The sequence below is a fragment of the Antechinus flavipes genome, chromosome 1 (assembly GCF_016432865.1).
Source record: "Antechinus flavipes isolate AdamAnt ecotype Samford, QLD, Australia chromosome 1, AdamAnt_v2, whole genome shotgun sequence".
NCBI classification, from domain to species: domain Eukaryota; kingdom Metazoa; phylum Chordata; class Mammalia; order Dasyuromorphia; family Dasyuridae; genus Antechinus; species Antechinus flavipes.
The window spans coordinates 52,199,334-52,222,752 of record NC_067398.1 but is presented as its reverse complement, the minus strand read 5'-3'; the positions used below and the strand labels follow the sequence as shown (position 1 = coordinate 52,222,752).

Here is a 23,419-nt window from a genome sequence, read left to right as displayed (position 1 = left end):
TGGAGGGAGGGAGAGGAAAAATCGGAACAGAAGTGAGTGCAAGGGATAATGCTGTAAAAAATTACCCTGGCATGGGTTCTGTCAATAAAAAGTTATTTTAAAAAATACTTAAAATGTTGAAAAATCAATAAGGAGAAGGAAACCTAAGAACTATCCAGTGTATAATATTTTATCAGATGTTCTCTGTAACAGATTTTGGTTGTTTTTCTGTCAGAATTCTATCTGAAAAAAGGGATAGGGGGTTAGTGAAAAATTAAGACAAAAAATATCGGTGAAATTTTAGCTTCTAGGAAGGTTGTAGAGGAAGTGCCAGCCAGTCCACTAAAGGAAAGAGGTAGAAAAAGTTTAGTTCACAAGGTAATTCTGTACTGACTTGTCAGATCAAATAATGAATGAAAATGGACAAAGGGAATATATTAGCCAATTGTTTGCAAATCACTTGTACATTAGCACTAGGCCTGGAACCAGCCTCACACTCTAGCTTTGTGATCCTGAGCAATTCACTTTGGTCTGCCTCAGTTTCCTCAACCATAAAATAGATAATGATAATGGCCTCCCGGGCTTGTGAGGATCAAATGAGATACTTTTTTTTGATTTGTAGTGCCAGGCACATAGCAGATGTCCCTTAGGACTTGTAACATCCCTGTGAGGTAGGTGCTGTTCTACTTATGAAAAAACAGGTGAAGTGATCCAACCCCAGACAATTACAGATTATGCACTAGGGATCTTAAGGCAGGATTTGAACCCAGGTCTTGATACCAAGCCCGCCAAGCTCCCTACTTAATCATACAGCCCCCTTAGTGGACCTCCCATCTACTTGGAGTTGAAGACAAAAAGCATCCCATGGATGAACAGTTGTTTCTTTTTGACTTTCCACAATCCGGAGTAGCTGCCCACCTTGGAAGCATCGTGGCACTGCAGATAGCGCCAGGAAGACCTGGCTGGGTGGTCCTAACAGTCTATTAGATGGTCTGTTAGCTCCCCAAGACCACAAGTTGTGGAGAAGTGTTTAAAGAGCTCCCTCTGGGTGGGGAGTGATCGTAGCCGTCTCTGCGGGGAGAGCTTCGCTACAGGTTTGGAACCTGCAGCAAGTCAACAGCCCAGCAGAGAAGCTAAAAACACCGGGGCTGAAGAACACAACCGCAAACAGCTGGAGTCTCTCAGGACCTGGCCGCCCTCCCCTTCCCCCCCCTCAGTGACTCAGCACGCTCTGGGATCTCAGAGCGCAGGCGCAGCACAGTCCTGCTAGTGCCTCACTGCTGCCCCCTGCAGTCTGTAGAGGAAGCTCGATAACACACCAGCCCCCCCCAAAGAAAGACTCCAGTTTTTTCTGTTTTTCTTTGGTAGTTTGTCTCTGATTAATAGACAGAATGAGCAAGAAGCTGAAGAGAACTTTAACCCTTGACAGCTTCTATACAGATAGAGAGCAGACTCTAAATCCTGAGGAGACTAAAAACAGGCAGTCCCCAGGTGATTCCCCAAAGGAGGAGATCGTCTGCTCCTCAGCACAGATGAACCTCATAGAAGTGATTAAAAAGGCTCTCACAAGGGAGCTAGAAGAAAAATGGGAAAAGAGTCTGGAGAAAGTTAAAGAGAGAGTGGATAAAGAAGTAAAATCCTTGAAAAATAGGATTAGTGAACTGGAAACAGAAAACAGCTCTCTAAAAAACAAAATTGGCGAAATGGAAAAAAATTCCACAGAACAAAAGAACTCAATTGGACAATTAGAAAAAGATTTTAAAAAAGTGAGTGAAGAGAATACTTCACTGAAAATCAGAATTGAACAAGTGGAATTGAATGACTCGAGGAGACAAGAAGAATCAGTCAAACAAATCCAAAAAAATCAAACAATGGAGAAAAATGTGAAATACCTTCTGGGGAAGACAACAGACCTGGAAAACAGATCCAGGAGAGACAATCTGAGAATCATTGGACTCCCAGAAAAACATGATGAAAAAAAGAGCCTGGACACCGTCTTCCAGGAAATTATCAAAGAGAACTGCCCAGAAGTCATAGGAACAGAGGAAAAAATAAACATTGAAAGGATTCATCGATCACCCACTGAAAGGGATCCTAAAATCAAAACACCAAGGAATATAGTGGCCAAATGCCAGAACCTCAGATGAAAGAAAAAATATTGCAAGCGGCTAGAAAAACCCAATTCAAGTATCAAGGAGCCACAATAAGGATCACCCAGGATCTGGCAGCATCCACATTAAAAGATCGAAGGGCTGGAATATGATATTCCGAAAGGCTAAGGAACTTGGTATGCAACCAAAAATAACTTACCCAGCGAGAATGAGCATCTTTTTCCAGGGAAGAAGATGGACATTCAACGAAGTAAGCGAATTTCATCTATTTCTGATGAAAAAACCAGAACTTAACAAAAAGTTTGATCTACAAATATAGAACTCAAGAGAAATCTAAAAAGGTAAAGATTAATCTTGGGAACTATATTTTGACTATATAGATGTATAAAGAATACATGTATACCTTGTTCTAGAAATTGATGTGGAAAGGACATTGTACCAGAAAAAGGGTAAAGTGGGGATAGTACATCTCATGAAGAGGCATAGGAAACCTATTATATCTGAGAGAAAGAATGGAGGGGGATGAATATAGTGGGTATCTTACTGCCTTCAGAATTGGCTTTAAGTGAAAAATCTTAAGACATATTCAATCTAAGGTGAAACTTCTCCCATCTCATTGAAAAGTGAGAAGGGAAAAGTGGAAAGGGAAGGAATAAGCTAAGCGGAAGGGAATACGGGAACTGGGAGGGAAAGGGGTAAGATAGGGGGAGGAACTCTAAGGCGGGGGGAGGGACACTAAAAAGGGAGGGCTGTGAGAAGCAAGGGGTGCTCACAAGCTTAATACTTGGAAGGGGGGGAAAGGGGAAAGAAGGGAGGAAAGCATAAACCGGGTTAACAAGATGGCAAGTAATACAGAATTGGTCATTCTAACCATAAACGTGAACGGGGTAAACTCCCCCATAAAGAGGAAGCGGTTAGCAGAATGGATTAAAAGCCAGAATCCTACAATATGTTGTTTACAGGAAACACACCTGAAGCGGGGAGATACATGCAGGTTAAAGGTAAAAGGTTGGAGCAAAATCTACTATGCTTCAGGTGAAGTCAAAAAAGCAGGGGTAGCCATCCTGATCTCAGATCAAGCTAAAGCAAAAATTGACCTAATTAAAAGAGATAAGGAAGGACACTATATCTTGCTAAAGGGTAGCATGGATAATGAAGCACTATCTATATTAAACATATATGCACCAAGTGGGGTAGCATCTAAATTCTTAAAAGAGAAACTAAGAGAGCTGCAAGAAGAAATAGACAGTAAAACTATAATAGTGGGAGATCTTAACCTTGCACTCTCAGAATTAGATAAATCAAACCAGAAAATAAATAAGAAAGAAGTCAAAGAGGTAAACAGAATACTAGAAAAGCTAGATATGAAAGAGCTCCCTCTGGTGGCGAGCCCCCAGTACCAGTGAAACCAGTTCCGGTGCCACCACAGAAATGTTTCACACGCTTCCTGATCCACTTGCATGCCCTTGTCTCTGTACGGCCAATAATCTGGACGTCTGAGCCCTCCCCTCATCTGAAGCCCTCATCTTCAAAAACCAGTCACACCCTCTCCATGGGACACTCCATTGCCAGCATCCCATTGGCTTGTGCTGCTGCTGGTCCCATCTTCCAAGGAGGAAGGAGGAAGGAGGAAGGAGGAAGGAGGAAGGAACCTACCTTGGAGGTGCAGGTGGCTCGAAGTGGCTCTACCAGGCGGTCCAGCCTCTGCAGGACAGTGTCGGGACACAGAGTGGACAGCCGGGCCAGCATGATGAAAGTCAGCATCTGTCAAACAGAGGCAAAGATTGGTTGTGAAGGGACAAACTGAGGTCTAGACTTCCCTTGTAAAGAAGCAACTTCCCTCTAGCTCCTCTTCCACAGCCAGTTGGAACAGCTATGAAATCATCCTAATTCTGTGGGGAATCGGGGGAAGGGACAGCAAAGGGGTCCAGAGAGCAGGAGGAGGGTTCTGCCTTAAAAGGTCCGTCTCCCACATCTACATTGTTGGGTTTGAAATCTGCTCTTGACTCCAGGCTCAGCATTGTATCTATTGAACCACCAAACTGCTTCTGATTTAAAAAAAAAAAAAAAAAAAAATTCACAAGAGGGAAATAAGAAAACTGCCCCAGGAAAAGTACTTTTTGGTTTTGTTTTCTTTGAGATTGACTCTTCCTCTAAATTCAAATCCAGCCTCACACTGTCTAACCGTGTACCCCTAATTGCCTCCAAAAAAAGAAAAAGGTAAAAAATGAGATGTTTTCAAAGTGAAAAATCTTTGTCTGAGAGTTTAAAAAAAATTTTAAATAAACTTATTTTCCTGCAAAAAAAAAATTAATACGGGAGGGTATTGGGACAGAAGGGGGAAGCTGCAATGGGAGCCGTAATTTTAGTTACTCAGGGAAGAAGAGTCTGGGATGTCGGGCTTATTACCCTAATATCGTAGTGATCTTTGAGTCCGTCTTCCACGTGGTTTAAATACTCGTAGATGTCCAGCCGGTCCAGGCAGCTCTCCAGGAGCGTGTACATGCATTCAAAGGCAGCCTTCCTCACGTCCAGCCCATCGTCCACCGTGTGCTTGAACGGCCCCATCTCCACCTGGGGGAGAAGGCCACACAAAACTGGAGGGGAGGGGCCATGTTGCCCGAGCAACCTGGGAGAGGCTTCCGCGGTGGTGACCACTAGGGGGCGGTGCTGGCTCAGAAAGCTCTCCCACTGCCCGTCCTACCCTGGAGAACGCAATGTCAACGTCAGACCGGTGAACAGCCTTTTACCTGGCAAGTCCAGTGCACCTCCATCCACAAAAGGGTCCCTGGAGACATCTAGTAATGGGAACTCAATACCCTTCTTTTTCTTTCTGTATGTCTAACATTCATTTTTAAAATTTTAATATTTTCCTCTAATTACATATAAAAACAATTTTTAACATTTGTTTTAAAAAATTGAGGGGTTCCAAGTTATTTTCTTTCCTTTCCTCCTAATTCTCCTCCACTGAGAAGACAAACAATTTGATATAGGTTAGACATGTGCAGTCGTGCAAAACATTCCTATCTCACATTCATTTAAAAAAGATTTGAGTTCCAAATTCTTTCCCTTCCTCAACTCCTCCCCTACCTACTGAGAAGACAAGCATATGTTGGTTACACATATGAAATCATGCAAAACATTTCCATTTTTCCATGTTGTATGTGGGGGGAAAACAAAAAAAAAAGTGAAAAATTGTACTGAATTTGCACTCAGTTCATTAGTTTTCTCACTAAAGGTGGAGAGCATTTTTCATCAGGAGTGCTTTGGGACTATCTTAGATGATTGTATTTTTCAGAATAACTGAGTCATTCATAGTTGATCATCACTACAATATTGCTATTACTGTGTACAATGACGTCCTAATTCTGCTCACTTCACTCTGCATCAATTTATAAGTCTAGGTTTTTCTGAAAATATCCTGCTTGTCATTTCTCATATCACAATAATATTCCATCACAATATTTACACTATAACTTGTTCAGCCATTTCTCAATGAGTATCTTTTCAATTTCCAAGTCTTTTCTACCTCAAAAAAGAGGTGCTATAAATATTTTTGTACATATACATCATTTTCCTTTTTTTTTTTTTTTAAATGATCTCTTTGGGATATATACCTAGTAGTGGTATCGCAGGGTCGAAGGATTTGTATGGTTTTATACTCTTTTGGACATAGTTCCAAATTGCTCTGCAGAATGCATTGGATCAGTTCTCAACTTTGTGCATTAATGTCTCAATATTTTCCCATCCTCTCCATTACTTATCATTTCCCTTTTTTGTCATGTTAGCCAATCTGATAAAAGTGAGGTGATACTTCAAAGTCTTTTTTTTAAATTTGCATTTATCTAATTAATAGTGATTTAGAACATTTCTTTCATATGACTACAGATAGCTTGAATTTCTTCTGACAACTGCCTGTTCATATCAAAACTGACCATTTATCAATTAGAAAAAAGCTTTACTTCTGTAAATTTGATTCAGTCCCAATACATTTGAAAAATAAGGCCTTTTTTAGAGAAACTTATTATAAAATATCACCCAGTTTTCTGCTTTCCTTCTAATTTTGGCTGTATTGGTTTTGTTTCTTTAAGAATGTGGATGTTCTGCCATTTGGTACTTCTCTGCTTTGAATCAATATTAGTTCATTGTCTTTTGTACCATTCAGCAAAATGTAGTTTCCCTGATCATCTTTACATCTCTTGACTTTTGTCCTGTCTCAGATCATGATTGCTACCCCCGCCCTCTTCATCTTAGCTAAAGCTAAGATATTGTTCCAGTCCTTTAATACTATGTATCTTTCTATTTCAAGTGTATTTCTTGTAAACAACATATTGTTGGATTTTGTTTTGTAATCCATTCTGCTATTTGTTTCCATTTAATGTGTGGTTTCATCCCATTCATATTCAGTTATGATTACTTTGTAAGCATTTTCCTCCATCTGATTTTTTGTTTATCCATTTCTCTCTTTTTACCCTATCCTTTCTTGATGTCTCAGAGTCAATATCTTCCATCTGCCCAATTCTAATTTTTAAAATTCAATGAACTTTTGTATCTCCTTCTGCCAGTTTTGCTTTTAAGTTGTTAAATTGAATTTTTGTGCCTATTTTATCATTAGGCCAATTCTGGTTTTTTTTTTTTTTTTTTAGTGTAATTTCCTTCAGTACTTTTTTTATGTGTGTGCCTCTTTTACTAAACTATTTTCTTCATACTTTTCTTGTATCACTCTCATTTCTTCTCCCAATTTTTTCTACCATTGATTTTTACATCAAAAAAAATTTTGGTGGCTCTTCTAGCTCTCTAAGAAATTCTAATTGAGCTTTTGTCCAATTTACATTTTATCCCCCTTTAAGCCTTTGTTTGTAGCTCTTTCCACATAATTGCCTACTTCTGGATTTGTATCTTGATCTTCCCTGTCACCAAAGTAGCTTTTTAATAATCAGGTTCTATTTTTTTGTTGTTTGCTCATTTTTCCAGTCTTATTTATTAATTTTGAACTGTATGGTAAAGTGTATTCTGCTCATCTGGGGATAGGGAGACATTGTCCCAAGCACCAGTCTTTTTGGAACTGCTGTTTTCAAAGACAGTTCTGGGGGATCAGTGCTTCCAAGGTAGAGTTATACAAGGGAGAGGTATGGTCACTGTTCTCCCTGGTTTTTACCTAGGAGGGGCCCCTGATTTCCTGCATTGCTCTCTTCTGCTCAAAATTGCTGTTGCTGCTGCCTCTAAGGCTCACCACTGTTGCTACCCTTGCATTTGCTCCAGGCTGGCCTCCACCTCAATCACAGACCTCGACTTCTAACCTTCTAAGTTTTCTTAGGCTGAAAAATATCTCACTGTGACCTTTGGCTCTGCTGCCCCAGAATCTGATTTGAGGTATAATTTTAAAGTTGTTTAGAGGAGAATGTTAGGAGAGTTAAACTGAGTTGTTGTCTCTACTCCACATCTTGACTCCAGCCCTGAACTTACTACCTTTCAAAGTATCCCAATTTGGAAACAGTTGTTGTCAGGAAGCTTTTCTTGTCTGAAATCACTTTTCCACATCAGTTCCACCCAGAACGCCTCCTCAAAGTTCCAGTAAAACAAGCCTGATCCCACTGCAACTTGAGAGCCCTTTAAATACTTGAAGATCCACTCTCCTCTTTCTCCTTTTCTTTGTATCTCCAGTGCTTGCATAGTACCTGGCACACAGCTGGCATTTAATGAATGTTTAGTGACTGATCCCTAAGGTTTCTCTTTTCAAAAATAAATACAATTGATTTCTTCACCTAATACTTGACTAAATGCATTGCCTCTATTCTTTCCACCATTTTCTTCCTCTCCTGGACATACCTGAGCTTATCAATTACCTTCTTGAAATCTGGCATATAAAAGTAAACAAAGAACTTAGGCTGTGGTTCAACCAGGGTATATCTAGAGATCTCTTGGATTTCTACCATAGAGTTAAGTGGCAGCTTGCAGCATTTACATGGTACTTTACAAATAGTATCTTACTTAATCCTCACAACAACCCTTGGAAGGTAGAGGCTATTCAATATCGCTTTTTTTTTTTTTTAAACTAAAGCATGCATGTATTATCATTTTAAAAATACATAGAGATGTTGTTATGATTACTAAAAGTCATTAAAAGTTTTTAATTCATAGTTTAAAAAAATAGGGACTATTAATATCCTCATTTCACAGATGAATTAGGACTTAAGAGGTTAAAGGTTCAAGGTCACACAGCTACTGAGTGTCTGAGGTTAGATCTTCCTGATTCCAAATTCTTCTCTTACTCAGTAAGTAACCTGGGAGAAATTGTTAGAAATGGGAGTTGTATTTGGCAGTAAATTAGCTTTGCAATTATTCTCACTGGCCTAGCTGGTGAGGACCCAGTGTGGCCTGTCCCTCTCTCGATGTAACCCGCCCCACCTTCCCCCGCCTGCTTACTTCTCGGATGAGCTCCTTTCGGACCTTGGTCTCATTGTACAAATGGGGAAGTGTGTTGTCCAGAAAGTCCCTGATGAGGGAGGGCTTATTGTGAGCAGCAGAGTTGAACAAGGCCAGAGCCACTCTTCGGACATTGAGGTCTGAGTCCTGAAGAGTCTTTAAGAAATCTCCTGAAAGGTGGGAAGGGAAGGGTTAGTAAAAGAAAATGAAAATCTCACACACACACACACACACACACACACACACACACACACACACACATACATACACCTCATTCATTTTTGTTCCCATATATGTGTGGAAGAGTCTTCATTTCCAAAGGACTTTGAGTCCATCATCTCAAAATCTTCCACAAGGGAAACAGGGCAAGAGTTATTATACCCATTATACAGATCAATCTAATCCAATATGAATATACATTTATTAAGCATCTACTATGTACAAAACACTGTGCTAAACTACCAGGGATACAATAACATAGATATAATACCCTTCTTTTCCCTTCCTTTCCCTCAAGTAGCTTACATTTTACTACATTTCAACACATCAGAACAGATCTAACAGTCTGAGAAGGGAGCAAACACTAAGAACATCCCTGTTGCTAACACTTCATTCCGCAGCCTCTCTTAGCACGGAGCCCCTTTGGATTTGGGGCCTCAATCATTGTTGGGGTGGCTCTGCCCTTTCCTCCTTTTGTTTTGGGCAGTAAAAGTCTTGCCAAGTAACCAAAAGTCCAGGGCTCCGGACTCACCGATGCAGTCCTTCAGGAGGACGTCGACAGGCTGGGGCTGGTCCGAGATGGTGAATTTAATGGCAGTGACGACGGTACTCCGGGCGTGTGGTGAACCTGGTGGGACCCAGAACAAAGCATGACCCACGGGGACCAGGGGCCAATTCAGGATAACAGCCTTGGTGCCAGGGATGGGGCTCCCTGACTCCTTCCCCTTTGCCTCCATGGCTCTCCCCCCCACCCCTCATCCCACAGGGAGATCTCACTCCTGGCTCTCCTTCAGATCTGGAGCAGCTCTGGCCTTTTCAAGAGATGGGGAAAATGTATGGGAAAGGACTCTCCTGATAGCCAGCTCTCAATCATCTCCCCAGAGGAATGGGAACCAAAGGGATGAGACACAGCATACATTCTACCCCTCCTCTGATTGAGTGGGAGGTAAATGGGGTCCCCTGACCATGATGATTTTGGCAGTGTGCTCCAAGATAAAGAACATTCTGCCTCTAAACCCGGCTAGCTTCCAGGCTCAGGGTCCAGGCACGAGCCTCAGTTACCTGGTGGGGACCACAGAGGGCTGGCCCTGAGGGGAAGCCCTGCTTCTCACACATGCAGGCCGTGGGCCTGGGCAGATCGCACCTCCCAGAGCTCCGGTGATTCTCCAAGACGAGAGTCACAGAACAGGGACTGATCTGTTTCGGGGTTCGAGTAGAGGGTTCCCTACACTCATAGTGAAAACAGGTCTGGACCCAAAGGACAGTCATGTTTTGGGGGACAAAAATCACTGCATTATCCATATCCTAGGCTTACTGAGCAGAAAAGGGTTTGGCAATCACAGAGTGCGAGAGAAATATCATCATTAAGAACAATAAGCAGCGTTTATATAGTGCTCTGAGGGATGCAAAAAGCTTTCAGATATTCTCATCTGATTTTCACAACTTTGGGAGCCAAGTGCTATTTGATTCCTAGTTTACAATTGAGGAAACTGAGGGAGACGGGGTTTAAGTGACATTGTCATTCCCAGCCACCTTGGGAGCCAAGTGCTATCTGAGCCCAGTTTACAGGTGAGGAAACCGAGGCAGAGTTTACGTGACATTGTCCAAATGAGGCTGGATTCTGCAGGCAGCCCGCGATCTCTGCAAAGACGGGGGAGCGTGGGCATAAAATACTGCACATACGGTCGGGGCACTCTGTGCTGCTCGGTTTTGCTGAATTTTTCCCCAGAGGGCTGGAAAGAAGCCGCCATGGGCCCTTACGAATGAGACCCCACGTGGATACCTGAGAGCTGACTCGCTTCCCCCTTTTCCTTTCCTGGATGAGAAGAACCACGAGGCTCTTTCGGGGGAAGGACCCGAAGGTCCCTCTGACCCCACCTGACGCAGACTCCCAGCCCTGTGCCCCCTTTACCTGCGAGGAGCTGCTTCTGCAGCTGGGCCAGCAGCTGGGCGGGGTTCACCAGGGCCAGCTTGCCCAGGCACTCGGCCACCACGTTGCGCGTCCCTTCCTCGGTGCACTCGCAGTGCCTGAAGAGCAGGGCCCAGATGTCGTCCACGTAGGGCTTGAGGGCCTCTGCCGGGGCCGCCCCGATGGTCTCCTTCAGCGAGTGCAGCAGCAGGTACTGCCTCTTGGGCTGCGCCCCGATCTCCCCGAGCAGGAAGGGCAGGTACTCGGGGAGGTTGCGGGCGCCCACGCAGCCCAGCGCGTAGGAGGCCGCCGACCTCACCTCCTCGCAGGGCGACGAGAAAGCCTCCAGGAGCACCGTTTTCACCTCCCGCTGGGGGCCCATCCCGGCCACCACGTGGCCCATCTCGGCCAGGGCCAGGAAGGCCAGAACCTTGACCCCCGCGCCGGAGCGGGGCGACTGGGCGTCCCGGAGGAACTGGCCCACGGTGCCGGCCGCCTCCTGGGGACAGGCGCCCGCCAGGGCCGCCAGGCACTTGGCCACCGAGTGGTGGGCCTGCTTGTGCAGGGGGGGCGAGCTCGGGCCCGCGCCGTAGACGGGGCCCGTGAGCTGCTTCTTCAGCTCGCCGTAGCCCAGGCGGGGGGCCTGCGTGCCCATCAGGGCCTGGAAGAAGCCCGTGATGGCGGCCAGCGCGCCGGCCTGCAGCAGCGGCGAGTACACCAGCTGCAGGACCTCGGCGAGCACGGGGCCGCTGGCCTTGGCCAGGGAGGCGGGGTGCGCCTGGGCCAGGGTGGTGAGGAAGCCCACGGCGACCTGCGCCACGTGCATGTCGTTCTCCCCGATGAGCGGGGGCAGCTCCGCCAGCACGGCCTCGATGGTGGCCGGGGGCAGCGCCGTGCGGTAGTTGCGCGCGAGCACGTCCAGGGCCGCCAGCGTGGCCAGCTTCAGGGCCCGCTGGTTCTTGCGCAGGAAGGAGGCCAGGATGGGCAGCGCGTCGTCGAGGATGGGCTGCAGGTCGACGCGCAGCGGGGACCCCGCCACCAGGGTCAGCGCCTTGACCGTGGGCAGCCGGGTGATCTCGTTCTTCAGCCGCTCCAGGAAGATGAGCAGGGTGGGCTTCAGCTCGGCGCCCAGCCAGTCCCTCAGGTGCGCCAGGATGTGGCCCATGCAGGCGATGGCGCGCTCCTTCACCTCCTGGTCCAGGTCGGCCGCCTTCAGCCTCGCGAGGGTGGCGGCGAATATCTCCCGGACGTAGGGCTGGGGGTCCAAGGTCAGGGGCCGGTCCAGGGGCCGCAGGACCTTCACCAGCTGCTGGGTCACCAGCAGGGCCTCCGAGGTGATCTTGTAGAAGGGGTCGGACACGCAGGCCACCACGGGCGGCAGCAGCGCCGGCAGGTGGGTGTGGAAGGCCTCCGCGGGGTGGGTGCCCAGGAGCACGTGCAGGAAGGCCAGAGTGTCGATGCGCATGTTGGACGAGCTGGTCCTGTCTGTCAGGGAGAAGATGATGCCTGCGGCCAAAAAGGAGGCGGACACGGGGCGTTAGCGGTCCGGCCCCAGCCCCGGACTCAGCGCATCCTCCGTGCCCCGGGGGACTAACCCGTGCACAGGGATTGTCTGAGTGACGCAGTGGGGGGGTCTCTGTACCACCCACACTTTCATCCAAGCCCCTGGGATTCACAGCCAGCAGCCTGGAAAAGTTGGGTTCTGCAAGACCCTGGATTAGAGCTGGAGCGATGGGCCCTCCCAGGTCTAACCGACGAGGAGCCGAAGGTCCAGAGCAGCGCAGTGACTGGATTGGAACTCCGGTCCTCTCAACCCCAAATACAGCTTTATTAAAGGGGTCCCCAAACAGTTACAGGACAAGAAGAACAGAGAAGCCCCTTCCTCCTTCTCCTGACGTCCCCTTCTAGCGGAGACGCTAAAATCCACAAAGGACGAGCACTTAGACTCATTTGTTCCTCACATTTCCCGAGGCCCCGGTGCGAGGTTTTGTGCAATAAACTACGGATTGCCTCAGCAAATGGAAAACCGCCGGGCCAGCCCCCGGAAGTTGCCACTGACTGCCCTATAGCTGACCGGTGACACCCGGGGGCAGGGGGCTACAGGGGACCCCTGGATGGGTGGTAGCCCCCTCCTTCCTGGGGGGGCCGGGAAGCTAATGCAGCATTCATGAAGAGCTCGAGAACAGACCGAGGCACCCCGGGTTACTGCTGCTCACTGTCTTCCTCCTCAGTGGGTGAGTTGGGAAAGGAGGCAGAGGGGGGAGAAAGGGGCATGGGCAGAGTTCTGGGGGATTCAGGCAGTTCCCGGGGCGCAGAGGGCCAAGTGCTCCAGGGAAGGTACCAGCACACTGGGAAGAGGAGGAGGAGCTAGGGGATCCAGGAGGAGCTGGAGGGACCCGTCCATAATCAGACTGGGGATGGGATGGGGTTAAAGTGATCGCAGACGAGATGGGAGGGACTTAGTCTAGATCTCAGCACATCACAGCCCATGAGCCAAATCTCACCCACCGTGTCACAGCCCCCAAGCCAAGAAGGCGTTTGTATGCATAGGGGCGGGGGTGGCTCTGGCCCTAGCCTGAGCTGCTGTGACTCTCTGATTTCCCAAGGTCCCGAAGGGTTCACTGCTCTGGCCAAGGCCCCCGAGCTCGGATCGCGGGTCTCCAGACTCCAGCCCCGAGCTGTGATCCTCACCAGGCCTGGCGGGAGCGGATCTGAGGCTGTGCAGGAGCTTTCCCAGACTCCCCGTGAGGAGGAGGCTACACCCAGCCCCGGCCCCACCCTCCCCTCCCAGCCCAGGTTACCTGGCACCAAGGCAGGAATATGCTCGGCCAGGCTCCCCGGCAAGACTCCAGCAAGTTCGGTGAGGACGCTAAAGCAGCCCTGGCGAGACTTGATGCTCCGGTCCTTGAGCTGTCTCTGCAGAGCCTTGACAATATGGGGCACCTGGAAGGCATCTGAGGCATCACTGACCAAGCAGAAGACCCCCTCCTCCCGAGAAGCTCTGGGGGGGCCGCGGGTAGATTACGGCCCACCTCTAGCTCCTCATCTGTCCCCATTGTCCTTTAAGCTCACAAAGGCTTCCCTGGTCTGCGGCTGGCTGGCCCTAGGGTGGACCTGATCCTTCTGTTCCCTCTCCCAGGATCACAGATCTGGCGCTACCTGGGACCCCAGGGGCCTTCTGGTCCAGTTTCCTCATTTTGCTGATCACAGAGACGCCCAACAAAGATCTGTCTGAGTAGCTAGAAGCAGACTTGGGATTTGAATCCAGTCTCTCGGGACTCCAAACCCCAATTCCTCATTCTATCCCACCCCTAAGAATAACAAGGATTCAGCCAGTGAAGGAAGAATGAAGAAGGTTCATACAACGCCATCCCAACTCATCGATTCCTCTGGGACCATAAGCCATCTGGGAATTAAGATTTCCCAGATTTAAGGGAGAATTGTAAATTTTTAAATTTAACTAAAATTTAATGATGAAATTATTAATTTGTTGTTCAGTCATTTCATTCACATCTGAGTCTTTGTGATTCTATTTGAGGTTTTCCTGGTTTACCAGTTCATTTTATAGATCAGGAAACTGAGGCTAACATGACTTGCCCAGAATCACACAGCTAATAAGTGATTGAGCCTGGACTTAAATGCAAATTTTCCTGAATGCAGACCCAGCAATCCAGCACTGCAGCTGTCCAGTAGCTGAATATTAAATCAAAGAAGACAGAATTGAGGGAGGAAAGCCCTGCCGACATCTCTTCCTCTATGCTGCTCAGAGTCATATGGAAAACATCGTAAGAGAGCATCAGGTCTAATGCCTTTATTTTACAGATGAAGAAACAGACTGAGAAGGGAAAGAATTTGAGCTCGCACAATGTGGGACGACAGAGGTTGGTTTCTGACCCTGAAAACAACATTCTGTCCAAGAGCCCCCAAAAGAATTAACTCATCAGTCAGGAGGGAAGTTTTTGGGAGCGTCTCCCAAGCTATCTCAGTGTTCCTGCAGAGAGCTGGAGGGGTGGGGAGTAAGGGAAGGGAATGCCCCTCGTGCACGAAAGTGGAGAGATGAGATCCTTCCCAGCCCCACTGTGCCCATCCTCCTGCCCCCAGTCAGTACACTACTCCCCAAAAGAGCACCACAATCCTGAGGTCCCTCCAGAAAACACGTCCCTACTGCTCCCATTGCCCAGACTCGGGTTCCTCACCTGATTCTGCAGCATGGTGAGGGGAATGTTCTCCTTGCCGGCCACCTCCGAGGTCCGGAGCCAGCTCTGTGCGGGATGCGTCTGTCTCAGCAGCGAGATGTAGGCCCCGAAGATGTCGGCCTTGACATTTTCCTCCCGCTCCTTGAACCTGCTGATGAGCACCGGAGAGAGGACCTGGTAGAAATCCTGCAGCAGATCGTGCCGGGTGCTAATGATGGCGGCCACACACTTGGCCGCGGCCCTCCGGACCTTCCAGCTCATGTCATCGTCGTCACTGTACTCGTCATCACTTTCTAGGGATGGACAATCAAAAGGGATTGCATGGGGTTAACAGCACATTATCCTGGGAGTAGTCAAAACACTGCCTTAAAGCTTTCTATACAGGCTACTTATTAAGGATGATGGGAACCAGTGAAAGATCTAGACCTTAGTCTGATGGGAGGATCTAGACCTTGTTCTGATGGAAGAACTAGACCTTGGACTGATGGAGGATCTAGAACTTGGTCTGACATAGGCTCTAGACCCTGGTCTGATGGAACATCTACACTCTAGACTGATGGGGGATCTAGACATTAGTCTAATGGAGGATCTAGAACTTGTTCTGACTCGAACTACACTTTGGTCTGGTGAAGGATCTTCACCTTGGTCTGATAGAAGATCTACACTTTGGTCTGATGGAGGATCTAGACCATGGTCTCACAGAGAATCTAGACCATGCTGTGATGGGACCATCTATACCTTGTTCTGACAGAGGATTTAGACCTTGGTCTGATGGAGGATCTAGACCTTCATCTGATGGGAGATTCTACATCTTGATGCTAGATCTTGGTCTGACAGAAAATATAGAACTTGTTCTGACTATCTAGACTTTGGTCTGGTGAAGGGTCTACACCTTGGTCTGATAGAAGATATACACTTTGGTGTGATGGAGATCTAGACCTTGGTCTGATGGAGCATCTACATTTTGGACTGATGTAGGATCTACAATTTGTTCTGATGGAGGATATACACTTTGGTCTGATGGTGGATCTAGACCTTCATCTGATGGAAGCTTCTAGATCTTGATGCCAGATCATGGTCTGATGGAAAATCTAGAACTTGTTCTGACTGAATAACTAGACCTTGATCTGGTGAAGGATCTACATCTTGGTCTGATAGAAGATCTAGATCCTACTCTGAGACCTTGGTCTGACAGAGGATATAGACCTTTGTTTGATGGAAGATCTACACTTTGGTCTGATGGAGGATCTAGACCTTAGTCTGATGGGAGTATCTAGACCTTAGTCTGATGGAAGATCTAGAGCTTGGTCTGACAGAGGATCTAAACTTTGGTTTGACAGAGAATGTAGACCTTGGTCTGATAGAAGATCTAGAGTTTGGTCTGACAGAGGATCTAAACTTTGGTTTGACAGAGAATGTAGACCTTGGTCTGATAGAAGATCTAGAGTTTGGTCTGACAGAGGATCTAAACTTTGGTTTGACAGAGAATGTAGACCTTGGTCTGATGGAAGAACTAGAACTTGGTCTGATGGAGGATCTAGAACTTGGTCTAATGGAAGATCTAGATCTTGATCTGACAGAGGATCTAGGCCTTGGTCTAATGGAGGATCTAGACCTTGGTCTAATAGAAGATCTAAATCGTGGTTTGACAGAGAACCTGGACCTTTTTCTGATGGATGAACTAGACCTTGGTCTGATAAAGGATCCACAAATTGTTCTGATGGAGGATGTAGACCTTGGTCCAGTGAGGATCTGCCCTTTGGTCTGATGGAGCATCTAGACCTTGGTCTGACAGAAGATCTAGACATTGGTCTGACAGAGGATCCTGACCTTGGTCTGATGAAGCATCTAAACTTTGGTCCGACAGGAGGATCTAGACCTTGGTCTGATGGGAGCATCTAGACCTGAGGATCTAGACCTTGGTCTGATGGAAGAACTAGACTTTGGTCTGATGGAGGATCTAGAACTTGTTTTGATGGAGGATCTAGAACTTGGTCTGATGGAAGATCTAGACCTTGGTATGATGGAGGATCTAGACTTTGGTCCGATGGATGATTTAGACCTTCATCTGATGGAGAATCTAGAAACTTGTTCTGATCGAAGAACTAGACTTTGGTCTGACAGAGAATCTAGAACTTGGTCTGATAGGAGCATCCAGACTTGGTCTGATGGATGATTTCCACCTTGGTCTGATGGGGGATCTAGAACTTGTTTTGATGAAGGATTTTAGACCTTGTTCTGATGGATCATCTAGACCTTGACCTATGGAAGATCTACACTTTGGTGTGATGGAGGATCTAGACCTTTTTCTGATGATCTACATCTTGGTCTGATGGAAGATCTAAGCCTTGGTCTGATGGAGGCAAGAGGACCAGCCTGCCATATATCTATGGCCCATCTTAATGGCCACAGCTACCTTGTTCTTCATCATCTCCATCTTCTGTCTCCATCATCTCATCCTCATCACTGTCATAGTTGTAGTTAGGGTCATGGGTCAGGTACTTCAGGCAGAGGTTAGTCACACTGGGAATATAGGATGCCATCTCCTTGGGACACCTGAACATTGGGTGGAAAAAGCAGAATTAAAATCTACTTTGAACCCAGGACCCAACTCCCCTTTAGGATAATCTCCATCACATTTTCCTTGTCTCCCTTTTAGATCTTGCATATATATATAGAGAGAGAGGAAATGTTATCACTTTTTCCACCAACTAGTTATTGAACCTTTGGATTCTAAGTCAATTCAATTAAAAAAAAAATTCATCTCAAGCTTACTGTATACTGATAGTCAGAGAGGGACAAAAACAGCCTTGGCTCCTAAAATGCTTACAGTTTCATAGAAGGGATTCAAAGTGTACCTAAATGGGCTGGATCAATCAAATGTTAAGCTCTGTGACGGCAGGGGTTGTTTCCTTTATGTCTCTGTATGCTCAGGATCTAGCACATGGTAGGTGCCTAATAAATGCTTCTTATTAGACTATTTCATTATGAAGACCCTTTTCATTGAGATTCTAGGGTTCTATGATTTTTGTTTATTATTTATAGCTAAATTTGACTTAAATACTACTAGGGAGGGGAGAGTCACTGAGGGAAGAAGAATGTTTCCAGAAGGCCAGAAAAAATGGCTTCAGTGGGTGTGCTCAGGACTATCTCAACTTCAATCTAACTCTTCTCTTCCCCTTAACCCTATTTCCTCTACCTGCCCTCCCCTCCCCCAGCCCTGCCTCTCTCTGCAGCCCTGCCTGCTGCCAGAGACTAAATCACATCACCTCCTCACAAAGGACTCAAAGGCTTGGAAGCAGTACTCTCGTAGCTCATCATCCTCCACTGCACAAAACTTTACCACTAAAGGCACGATCCTTGGTAGGTGAGGACCTGCAGGATGAAAGGACAAGACACTCCTGGGCTGAGTCCCACCTAACAGAACATGCTTCCTGGTGGCAACAGGCCATGGCCCAGTCCTCAGTTTCCCCCCAAACCTGGCCTGCTCCATCCCAGGAATCCTAGGACTCTGATGAGTACATTATAATAAGTCTAGGTTCACTTCAGGGCAGACCCTTAAAGCCCCCAATCCTTTTCCTTCCATTCCCAAGGAGAGTAATGACAAGGGCTTGGGCTAGGAACTTTGTTCTGCAAGATTCAATGACTCACTAAATTTCTTTTTGGGTTAGTCCAATAATTCCCCCACTTGCCATGCATTAATGCCCTCTTCCTCCTAAATGATGGGAGTCCTTTTCTTGCTAAAAAAAAAAAAAAACCAGAAAACCCCCCCCCCAAAAAAAAACCCTTTATAGATTTTGCCTACTGTTTCTAGCATAATAAAAATCTTTGTCTCTTGGGGAAAAAAAGATTCCGCTACTCTAATGAAGAGACTAAAAGGGAAGGAACCAAGCCCAGGAAAACAATACTATGGATCAGTAGATCAATATATGTTCCAAAGATTATAGCAACAAGAATGGAAAAGAACAAAGCAATGAAATTGATGGCTAAAGAAGAGATACAGGAAGACACCTTCCTTTTCTTCCATGATCCTTTGTACAAGCAGGGCACAACCAGTGAGAATGTGATATACAATAGCAGATTTTTTAAAAGTAGTTTTAATTTTTTGAAAAAGCTTTTTCTTTTTTCTTTCTTCATATTTACTATGAGGGAGAGATCTCTGGGAAGGAGCAGGGAGAGGAATATAATCAGTTAAATATAAAACTATATATATATATAAACAAAATATAAATATAAAACAATAAAACCAAAGGTTATCAATAAAGATTAATTTTTTTTAAAAGATGCAATGACTGGTTTGTAGTCTTGAGGACAGAGAGCCAAGGGACTCCTGCCTCAGGGAAACAATGTTCCCCCTCCCTTCTGCTCTCAAGTCCAGTTTCTATCTGTGCTCTTGGCAGCCCTCAGAGCAGAGATACATTTACAGAGTACAACAACCAGGCCTGATAATACATCCCCCTCATTCTGGGAGCATCCCCTAGATCTCTTTCCACACCTTTAACAGCTGGCTTCCACCCTTAGCCTTTTGTTCCTAACCTTGACACTTATGTCTCTTCCTACTCAGCTTACATTAGTCCCCTTATTCTAGGTCGATCACTCCCAGAGGCTGGGAGCACTTGAAAGTGCTTTCATTTGGAGATTCAGAAGTAGCCCCCAATATAGGAAAACCTGACCAGGGGGCTCAGGCATCTTACAGAATGCTGCACCAGCTTCTTTCTTAGAATCATGGATAATAAGGAGTTAGTCTATGTCTTAAATAGGCCAGCTGTTCCCCTCTTAAGCAGCACGGTCTTAAAATGTTCTTCCTTGTAGTTTTCCCAATGTTTGACAGCTTTGCTAATTGTAACAGCAGTACCAGGAAACAAGTTACTATTTGCCATTATCTCAATTCCTTATTGAGACACTTTGCAGGGATTTTATTTGTGTTTGTTTTAAATCTTGGCTGTAGATATTTTCCACAAAGTTGTAGTTTTGTGCAAAATAAGCTACAGTTTCCATAATGCTTGTTTGCAGAATAAATGGAGCTATTCATTAGAGGGGGAAAAGATGCAGCCCTCAGCTGTTTTTCCTGAGTTCACATTTTGGGCTCATGGGAGCCACATCCTTCCTTTTGGCTCAGCTTGGCTGAATTTTTACCCTGGGAATTGCCCACCTGGGAAAAAAGGTATCACCTGCCCCCCTTCCTCACTCAAGCCCTCTCCCTTACCCACCCTCCCCGCAAATGCTGGAAGCCCCACCATACCAACACGATGGCCCGCCTGCCTGCTGATGCCTCCAATACACTGGACGTAGGTACGGGTGGTGGAGGTGGACGCATCTCCCTCCAGCTCGGTCAACAGCTGTTCTATGAGCTCCGAGAACAGGTTGGTGCTGCAGGTCATGACCAGGTGGCTCAGGGCAACAATGGCCCGCTTGCGCACTGCCAGGCGGGGGCTGGTGAGCTGTGGGACCAGGCAGTGCAGGATGGAGGAATGGAAAGAGAAGAGAGCCCCACCTAATCTGTGGCCAAATAAAGAGGAGGGCAATGGTGTCAGACTCCAATCTCTGGGGCTTTTCCTCCTTTTTTTTTTTTTTTTTTTTTACTGTTTCTTTTTTTTTCTGGTTATACATTAATTTTTTAAAATAAAATTTAAAAATAATTTAAATATATTTCTTTAGAAATCATGTTGGGAGAAAAAAATCAGAACAAAAGGGAAAAACCACAAGAGGAAAACAACAACAAAAAAGAAGTGAACTATAGCATGTATCAGACTCTGGTCTTGGACTCAGTTTCTCCAGTCCTATCAGCCCACGCCCCACACCAGCCCACAATGGCCAGATGAGCGTTGAGGGCATTAAGATCACAGTGGATTGATCTAACCTCATTCATTCTCAGTAGGACTCTGGTACGTAGATTGAGAAAGGATATTATACAAGTAACATTATACAAGTCATTATCACTCTGTGAACTTCACCTTCCTCATTTATGAAATTTCTGCACTGCTTCCCATCAAGGAATGTGGTAAGGATTAAATGAGATCATGAATAAAAATACATTTTGAAAAGTCCAAAATTCTACAAAAATGTGCCCCCTGGGGCTCGTGCCCCCTCTCGGACCCAGCTGACCTTCAGGCCTCTTTCCTTCCCAGACCCTTACCTGCTTAGCATGTCTGATAAGATATCCAAAGCCTCCAGCTGCACAGACACGTCCTCCTGCTTCCCAATAGCTCCAGTGAGCTGGGAGGTGATCTTTTTACACACGTTGGCTGCCATGGCAGAGCCTGGAACATGGGGTTGAGAAACACTGGGAGCAGGCCAAAAGGTGGATGGAACACTGATTCCAGCACTTGTAACACACACCGACTGACTTCACATTTATATTGCCCTTTGCGCAGCATCTGGCATATAGTAGGTGCTTCATAAATGCTTCTTTCCCCCTCCCCTTCCCTCTAACTATCTTCAGTCATCAACATGCAGCATCCCTCCACCCAGTCGTCATCACTGGGTCCAACTCCACCATAGCAGCAATTAGGGCTTTTGAGGTTTCAGTGGTATGGCTCCATCCCAACACCGGTTACGGCTTTTAGGCTGATAAAGAAAAGCCATATCCGAAAATATGGGGTGGTGGAAACCGTGCAGAATTTGGAGGCCAAGGGTTCAAATCTCTGCTTTGCCACTGGGTGACTTCCTGTCGGAGCCAGGAAAGTGGGAGAATGAAGGCTCTGGCCCTGCCGTCTGCCTCAGGGATTCCTGGATTAGGACAGCCCTAGATCTGGGATCTCACCATTGCGCTCTCCTGCCTGCCTCTAATATGTGTTCTTGGCTCCCATCAGAATGTAAGCTCCATGAGGGAAGACACTGTTTTTGTTTTGTAGCTATATCCCAATGCCTAGCATAATAAGCAATTAATAATTATTTTTCCTTCCTTGCAAATGCTGCTGCACTAAACCTAAACAAAGCCCCAGTCTGATAAGGAGGTTTCCCTCCATCAGCCTAAATCCCCATAATGGGTGTCAAGCGTAGGGCTGCTAGAGCCAGGCTTTGTGATATCACAGTGGGTTCCCTGATCAATGAGTTATAGAACTAGCAGGGACCTGGCTGGTCATCTGCTTCTACTCCTTCACTTTAAAAATGAGTAAACTGGGGTAAAAAAAAAGGGGAACTAAGAGCAGAGCTGAGAGTGGAACCCAGATTCTCTTAACTCTCCATTCAGTTTTCTTTACAATATACTAGTTTTTTCTCCTGAGGCCCCAGACATGATAATAATGAGAAATATGATAATAATTTATTAATATAACAATATATTATTATATTAATATTTAATTATATTACTGTTCATATTATGTTAATATCCATATCATTAATTATATAATTATAAAAATGATGATAATAATAATGTCCAAATAAATAACCATTTATATAGGGCAGCTAGGTGATTCAGTGGATAGAGTGCTGTGGTGGGAGACAGGAAGTCCTAAATTCAAATCCAGTCTTAGGCACTTACTAGCTGTGGGCAAGTCACTTGACTCTCTTTGCCTCACTTTTCTCATTTCTCAAATGAGCTGGAGAAGAAAATGACAAACCACTCCAGTATCTTTGCTAAGAAAACCCCAAATCAGATAGAAAAGAATTAGGTATGACTGAATAATAACAAAGTTTTTATATACTAGATTAAGTTTTGTAAGATAAATACACTGTATATATCTATATAGGTATACAATGAAGTATAAATGTATCTATATACATAGATCTATATCTATCTATCTAGAAGTCGAGATCTATACATGTATCATGTACTTATGTTGTCTTATTTAATCCTCATAACAATTCTATGAACTGGAATTTTAAAGATGAGAAAATGGAGGCAAAGAGAGGTTAAGTGACTTGCCCAGCTAGTAAGCATCTGGGAAGGATTTGAATTCCATGTCCAAGCTCTCTATTTATTTGCATCTCTTTCCTCTCCCCAGGATTATTATAAGGGCAATGAAGAATGTTGACTCCCAGGAGGGCAGGGCAGCTGGCTAGGGACCATAGACAATCTATAGGCAATAAATCAGAACTGCCTCCTTATCTTCTGGGAAATGACCCAGTTATGAGGGAAAACCCAGCTCAGCAGACTGTCTAGATATAATCCAGGATAACCCCGTTGTGAGTCAGCCCCTTATGAAGTCACCAGCATCAGGTGCCTCTGAAGGAGGACTTTAAGGGGCACTTGCTTAGGACCATTGACCCACAGCCGGAAAGCACCGTGGTCTTTGGAGAAAGGGATTTTGCACCTAGTGAGTGTAGTGAGGATAAGGGGTATTGTGTAGGGTTCAGAATCAATATCAATAATCAAGAAATATCTATTACATGACTCCTGTGTGCCTGACACTGTACTGAGCATTGGAGTCTAAAGTGACGAGACAAGTTCTCTTGTTTTGTTAATAAACTAGTTTCTGGAGGTGGTGCTACGCCAGGAGTTCCCAGAATGGGCTGAGCAAGACCAGAGTCCCTGGGAGAATGCTCTTCTGCATTGCCAGGCTTGATGGATTGAGTCTTCCCCCTCACAGAGGGTGGGGACTGCTCTTTTCCTGCTGAGCTGAAATGAAAAAGTGCCG

At 45.8% G+C, this 23,419-nt stretch overlaps 1 protein-coding gene across 1 annotated transcript in view; it reads right to left on the bottom strand.

The window, feature by feature from the left end:
- CAND2 (cullin associated and neddylation dissociated 2 (putative)) overlaps nucleotides 1-23,419 on the bottom strand; it is a 45,319-nt gene that overhangs the window by 2,068 nt on the left and 19,832 nt on the right. Inside the window, 11 exon segments of the mRNA XM_051982689.1 lie at nucleotides 3,747-3,854; nucleotides 4,500-4,664; nucleotides 8,517-8,686; nucleotides 9,268-9,363; nucleotides 10,648-12,150; nucleotides 13,446-13,587; nucleotides 14,841-15,133; nucleotides 17,257-17,396; nucleotides 18,110-18,215; nucleotides 20,083-20,339; nucleotides 20,977-21,100. Of these exon segments, the coding sequence (XP_051838649.1) occupies nucleotides 3,747-3,854; nucleotides 4,500-4,664; nucleotides 8,517-8,686; nucleotides 9,268-9,363; nucleotides 10,648-12,150; nucleotides 13,446-13,587; nucleotides 14,841-15,133; nucleotides 17,257-17,396; nucleotides 18,110-18,215; nucleotides 20,083-20,339; nucleotides 20,977-21,100 (3,104 nt within the window).